At 34.6% G+C, this 7207-nt stretch overlaps 1 protein-coding gene across 1 annotated transcript; it reads left to right on the forward strand.

Moving 5' to 3' along the window:
• Window positions 1-3909: 3909 nt before the first annotated feature.
• On the forward strand, window positions 3910-5660 carry LOC111884390 (40S ribosomal protein S3-1). The gene is made up of 6 exons (XM_023880707.3): window positions 3910-4069; window positions 4153-4300; window positions 4638-4809; window positions 4929-4983; window positions 5060-5191; window positions 5295-5660. Exons 1-6 carry the CDS (start codon window positions 4040-4042, stop codon window positions 5496-5498), a joined length of 741 nt encoding a protein of 246 aa, XP_023736475.1. The 5' UTR covers window positions 3910-4039; the 3' UTR covers window positions 5499-5660.
• The last annotated feature ends 1547 nt before the right edge of the window (window positions 5661-7207 follow it).

A 7207-nucleotide genomic window follows, 5' to 3' on the forward strand; every position in this document is an offset into this window, starting at 1 on the left:
GAGCTCCAGGAGCTCAGATCTGTTAGCTTTATGGCCCCATGTTGCTTGTTCACCCTAGATCTACCCTTTTGTGGCATTTTGAGCCCTAAAACCCATATTGGTGAATATCCACACGTAAAGTTGGAAACTTTACATGTGATTCGTGTCCTAGAAGTCCAGATCTGTGAATGGCATGGACTGGAATCGAGCAAATATGTGTATTTAGTGGATGCATGGCAACGACTCTGCGAGTCGTTCATATGACTCGGCGAGTCTGTTCGCGAGTCTCCGAGTTTGTCCCCTTTTCGTAGTGTCGAGTGAGCAGTGAGTCACGGGGGTGTGACTCAGTGAGTCGGAAGCTTAACTCATCTATGGAGGTACTCGGCGAGTCAATGCCCTGACTCGGCGAGTTCAAGGCAATCTCCTTAGATCAAGAACAGACTCGGCGAGTTGTTCATACAACTCGGGGAGTCGCAGCATAAGTGTTCTTCGGATGAAGATGGACTCGACGAGTTGTTCATACAACTCGGCGATTCTTAGCATAAGTGTTCATCATATGAAGATGAACTCGATGAGTTGTTCATACAACTCGGCGAGTAGGATGAAGGACTTGGATATTGGTTAAGAAGGCGAACCCGTCGAGTCGTCGCCTAACTCGACGGGTAGGATCGGGATTCAGGGCAGTCGTTTGGGTAGGGACTCGGCGAGTTGGAAAGCCAACTCGGCGAGTCGGGTCAACTGAAAGTTGACTTTGACTTTGACTTAGGGCAAGGTCATGGGTAAGATGGTCATTTTACCCAAAGGTCAGTGAGCATTGTTTGATTGAGTATATTGTGGGAATTGCAGCCGGAGGGTTTCCGGAGCAGCAGCAGCAGTAGTAGGTGATTAATTCCCACACAGACCAGCAACTATTTCGAGGTGAGTTTCCTTTCCAGTAGGAACGGGTCTAAGGCACCAAGGTCGACCCGTGTAGATGAGATGCTAGTACTAGAGTGTGGTCCGAGCCCGTATCTCTGGGTTTAGTCAAGTATGATATATGTGTTAATATGATAGAGTTGATTATACTTGTTGTCTGCGTGATACTTGTATGTTATGGGTTAGCGGTTGAGTGTGGGCAGGGCCCGTATCTCTCCGAGGTTGGAGTGTGGGCTAGGCCTGTATCTCCCAGATAGCGAAGTGTGGGCAGGGCCCGTATCTTCCCGAGTGTGGGCAAGGCCCGTAACTCCTAGCTGAACATTGGTTGTTATATGTTTGTATGGTATGGGGTATTATGGGGGAACTCACTAAGCTTCGTGCTTACAATTTTCAGTTTTGGTTTCAGGTACCTCCTCAGCTAGGGGAAAGGAGCCGACGCGGTAGCAGCATGTCACACACACACTCTCTGGTTTCCGCATTTACGAGATTCTCTGGGATTGATACTCTGATATTTTGATTAGTTGTATGTTTTGGTTTTCAGACATGGTTCACTTTATGTTATGGTTGATCAAACAATGTTTTTAGTTATTAATATTTTCTAAAGTAATGTTTTTAAAACAAAATTTTTGGTCGTGAAAATTGGGTCGTTACATAAACAAACATAATGGAACATATATGAACATAAACATAACAAACATATAATATAGCAATATAATCAAACACAATTGAATATGTATGAACATAAAATGAGCTTAAATGAACGAACATATACGAACGTAAATGAACAACATAAATGAGCGTCCACGAACATAACTAAATGAATGAGACCATTGTTGATGTTCGTTCGTTTAACTAAACGAACGAGAATTTATGTTCATGGCCGTTCGTTTATTAAATAAACGAACTTCCCACCGAACGGTTTACGAATAGTTTGCTGAACGTTCGGTTCCTTTATATCCCTACCTGTCTATTGTGGCTTCCTCAATTTTACTGAACGTTCGGTTCCTTTATATCCCTACCTGCCTTTTGTGGCTTCCTCAATTTACGACGATATAGGGGAGGCTTGTCTAAGACATTGTGCTATATATGCGTCATATTCACAACTGTGTCACACCCCAAACTCCGGACTATTTTTATTTAAACTTTCAGGATTTGAACTTGAGTCATATGAGGAGGTGCTTGCCGCACCTTACCCACTTGTGATATTAATTCTTTAATAAATTACAACATTTAAATCTATAGATATATTGAACACATAGTATAACTTATCCTTAACGATTTTCCTTGCTAAATGTTATAACTTATACGAAGATAGGGAGAGACGAGAAAAGTGGGATGAATGGTAAATTGAATGGAAAAGTTTTTTTTTTTTGGATTTAGAAGAATATATTTTTTTATGCAGGAAAAAGATGTATAGTTAGGATTAAAGGTTGTACCTCTTAAGGTTAAAGCGATTTATAAACACTTTATGCACATGTCATTTCTCTTCGCCTATTTTATGTAACATTTTATAAGACGTTGACATGATAAAATCTAAACTATGTTTCTAATTAATTAAAACTAGAAAAAAAAAACCATGCTACATAATGGGATTGTCTTTTTTTGTATCATCAGCAGGAGTTTAGTGAAAATCAGGGACTAGAAGTGACACCTCCACCAAATATGTTTTTGAGGAAAAAACTTTATAGACTTTTTCTATAAGTTAAAAAATTACAAGGACTAAATCTATCAAAATATAAAACCTTTGTTTGTTTTTGCTACGCGTATGGTTTATGTTTTACCTAAGAAGACTATTTTGCCCTTCATTTTTTAATTTATTTAAATAAACACACCCCCAACCCTACTCCCTGACCTTACCTTACTTTACCTTACCTATCCCACCATTTTTCCTTATTTAAATAATAGTCTTTTTAGGGAAGACAAAGACCAAACGCATAACAAAAACAAATATTATGGACCTTCCGAGTTAAAAAAATAAGTTAGAGACCAAACACGTAAATTACCCCAAACCAAAGGGACCATTCGTGTAATTTACTCATCAAAATATAAACCCTTTGGGATTAAATATGCCAAAGTATAAAAATTTTATGGCAAAACTCTTAAAAAGGAAAATCCTCTTGTTCTAAGGGCTATGTGATTTAATAGTATTTATAACGACAACATAACTCAAGTTGAAAATATAAAAGTTTTGTGACAAAATTCTGAAAAAGAAAAACTCTGTTGTTCTTAAAGGCTATATAATTTAATATTATATATCTTCCTATTCTAATAAATTAGGTGTGAGACCTGTGTATTACACGGGTTTATTTAAAAAAAATTAAATTAAATATTAAATTAAAGTGTAAACATAAAATATATTGTAATGTACAACTTTTAAAATAAGAAAGGAATAAAACATATTTATTGCAATTTAATATCATATATATGATATTTAATACTTTACATATATAAGCATATGACTTTAATTTTAAAAACTGAAGCAAATCAAAAATTGACAAATGGATAATATTTATTTCAAAAATACCACAAAATGACAAGTGTCAAAACTCATTAGAGATTGACATGTGACAAAAAAACCTTCATTTATTAAGGAGAATGAATAGTTTTAATCTCTATTTGACATGTATCACTTTAATACAACTCTTCATAAATATCATGCCACATATCAAAGTGATATATTAGACAACACTTCAAAATTCAAATTTACTTTTTCTAATTACATGTTAAATTTAAAGTTATAATAATTTTAAAAATTTGGTATATCTCATAAGTAACGATTTATTTAAAGTAACTGATAAATAATTTATGAATTTTTACTATGAAAATTTAATTTATTTGGAACCATGGTTCCCACGGATTATAAACTAGTTATATATAATAAACAAGTTGAAAATATTATTTATCAATGTGCAAAAATTTTACCACTCAAAGATGGTCCAGAAAAGCCAACGGGTATGGGCTCAAAAGAGACCAGGCCTGGTAAAGCCCACTTCAGTTCGATTTCAAGCCTGTCGCGTCCAATGCTATTAGAAACCCTAACTCTATTATCATTTCTTCCCTATATTTTGCTTTCTCTATAGGATTTCGCTACGAGATAAGCAGCGGTTGCGGTCAGTCTTCGTCACCCCATACTCTACCTGCAAATATGGCGACTCAATTGAGCAAAAAACGAAAGGTTAGTCTCACCAATCGCTGTTACAAGTGTATATGTGATGTCTATTTGTCATACATCTTAGTGTAATTTGTTTTTGCTATCAGTTTGTAGCAGATGGTGTGTTCTTCGCTGAGCTGAACGAGGTCCTTACCAGGGAACTCGCAGAGGACGGTTACTCTGGCGTCGAAGTTAGGGTTACGCCTATGCGTACAGAGATCATCATCAGAGCCACCCGTACCCAAAACGTTCTCGGTAAATTTCTCATCGCGTTATTTTTAATATAATTATTCATTCTAAGAGTAAATATCATAAAATAAGTTAATTAGCAAACGTGAAGTAGATTCGAATCGTCCATTTCTATTAGAAGATGTACATTAATTTGACGTTTACAGATCTTGATGTTATCTATTAGTTGTAATCCTGTTTCTGAATTGTGATCATAAGGGAATTGACTGTTAAGTTAGAAATATTAAACGTTTCTTCCTTTTTTCTTTCTGCACAATAGTTCTTAATGATTGTTACTTTAGACCTAAATGTCATTAGACATTCTTCCTCCATGGTTATTTGCTTATTGGATCTGGCTTTTCAGGTGAGAAGGGAAGGAGGATCAGGGAGTTGACATCTCTTGTTCAGAAACGATTCAAGTTCCCTGAAAACAGTGTTGAGCTTTATGCTGAAAGAGTCAACAACAGAGGGCTATGCGCCATTGCTCAGGCTGAGTCTTTGCGTTACAAGCTTCTTGGAGGACTTGCAGTCCGCAGGTTTGTAAATATTTTCTCTCAATTCCAACTGCCAATCCATCAATATTATGCTTTATTTCTATTTTATATCTCTAATCAACAAGAGTATGTCATCTGATATTCCATTTTTCCACTGTTAGGGCTTGCTATGGTGTTTTGAGGTTTGTTATGGAAAATGGAGCAAAAGGATGTGAGGTATGTGAATACAATGATTCTGTTTCTCTTTTACATACACTTTTTTACATTCTCTAACACTGTTAATGACTCTCAGGTTATTGTTAGTGGAAAGCTTAGAGCTCAGAGGGCCAAGTCAATGAAGTTCAAGGATGGGTACATGGTGTCATCTGGTCAACCCGTGAAGGAGTACATTGACTCTGCTGTGAGACATGTGCTTCTTAGACAGGTAAAACTCATTTGTTATCTCTTTTTATTTTTTTTTCACCAACAAGCTAAGTTCCTTTGTGTTAAATGCAAGATTCATGATGCTATTTTGTGTATACATACAGGGTGTTCTTGGTATCAAGGTGAAGATCATGCTTGATTGGGATCCTACTGGGAAGCTTGGGCCTAAAACTCCATTACCTGATAATGTTATAATTCATATGCCTAAAGATGATGTAATTGTGCATCCACCAAAAGAGGTTGAGGAATATAGGCCACCAATTGTTGCTGATGAGCCATTGCCTATGCCCATGTCAGTACCTGTTTAAGTCTTGATCAAAAACAAGATTAGATGAAATCTTTGTATCCTTGTTGAGACTTCCTTAGTTGTGGAAGATAAATTTTCAGTCAGTATGTTGAGTTTGTTTGGACAAGTGTTTTTGTTTTTGGACTGATGTTGAAATTGTTAAATTTATGGTTTTATTGTTGAAGTTATTTTTGATGAATAGGAATATTATGGCATAATGGTTATGGTGAAAAGTTATGTGTTAATGAAGTATATTCTTATTTGATAATGAGAAGAACATGTATTTGTTATACTTTTGGTTTTGTTCAGTTTAATAAAACCTTAAACTGGCAAATCAAAATATAAAAATTGATTTTTTTTTATTTATTTCCAAAGTACTGGTAACTGAAACGCATCTAAAGTAGCAAAGGATGGTGTTTCATAAAAGAGTTGACGTTTTTTAAATGGTTGAGGTTAAATCATGGTGGTTGAAAGTTGAAATTCAAGATTAGGAGAAGTTCTTGACTTGCAAATGGAAGGAAACACAAATCTGAGAAAGAAGAAGAAAACTGAAACATTTTAGTATGGAATAATTCCAATCGTTTAGTGGTTCTGTGAGGATAGAGTTTAACTGTTTATACTCGAGAGGTTTTTAATTCGAGAAAGCGGTGAGAAAATCACAAAGTACGCAATATGTATGATTAAAACCCTACAAAGATACCTTAAAATAAACAAAACCAAATAAAAAAACCCTACAAAGATGCCTTAAAATAAACATAAAACAAAACCAAATAAAAATACTTACTTTTTTTTTTCTTCAAACTATTTTGGTTTGGTTTTGTAAATATTCACCAAACCCAAGTGATTCAGTATCAAACTTTCAAAAGATATTCTTGAACATTTCTGCGTGCTGGTGGTCGGATCTTTTGCTCGCAAACTTTGGAAGATTAGTAGATTACAGACCTAAAGTATATGTAAGTCCTTTTCCAACCTAAAAAAAATGAAAAAAATCATTTTTTTTCCCTTCTTCAATCGGCTCATTGGCTGAAATGTATATGCTTAATGAAATGTGAGGTATTCATTTACTGAAATGTATATGCTTAATGAAATGTGAGGTATTCATTTGCTGAAATCTGATTTGTTGTTCACATTTGTTGATAAAATCTCTAAAATGCTTATTAGAAATAGGGGAGAAACAACGATCCAATCAACATCTAAAATACTTATTAGAAACATGCATCGAAGAAGTAACAATGTTGATAGAAAATGGTTAAAGTTTCATAAAGATTTATAGTAAGAGTTGTTAAAGAAAATTTTGGCTTGAATTTTATACAAAAAATAAAAATAAAACCATATATGATACTTTCAAAGTCAAATAAATATGATGGGTGTATTTGAGAAAATTTCTATTAGTTTTAATGTTTTCTTACTGTACATGTTTGGTCTATCTATGTGATCTGAAGTCTGCAAATCTTTTACATATTCAAAAATAAACATCATCTTATTTTTATTTAAAGGAAAATCTAATAGGTATTGATTTTTTTTTCTTTTTGATTAACTGTTGCGAAATTAAAATCTCAGTTTTTCTGTTTTGAGTTAGTTAACTTTGAAAAAAAAAGAAAAAAAAACATTTTTTTTTTGGATTGGACTAAGGCCACTAAGCCTATATTTAATTTTTGTAAAAATATCTGTCTCATCTTAGACCTAGGTCCAGGCCCAATAGACAAGTAGTTATTTTGATATCTCACGAGC

Source organism: Lactuca sativa, chromosome 3, assembly GCF_002870075.4.
Source record: "Lactuca sativa cultivar Salinas chromosome 3, Lsat_Salinas_v11, whole genome shotgun sequence".
Classification (NCBI taxonomy): Eukaryota; Viridiplantae; Streptophyta; class Magnoliopsida; order Asterales; family Asteraceae; genus Lactuca; species Lactuca sativa.

What these genes read in the sequence shown, in the direction of transcription:
- LOC111884390 (XM_023880707.3), top strand. Translation starts at nt 4,040, where the DNA reads ATGGCGACTCAATTGAGCAAAAAACGAAAG. An exon ending in AATTGAGCAAAAAACGAAAG is followed by an intron (nt 4,070 to 4,152) that starts GTTAGTCTCACC and finishes TTTTGCTATCAG; the next exon opens with TTTGTAGCAGATGGTGTGTT. An exon ending in CCGTACCCAAAACGTTCTCG is followed by an intron (nt 4,301 to 4,637) that starts GTAAATTTCTCA and finishes CTGGCTTTTCAG; the next exon opens with GTGAGAAGGGAAGGAGGATC.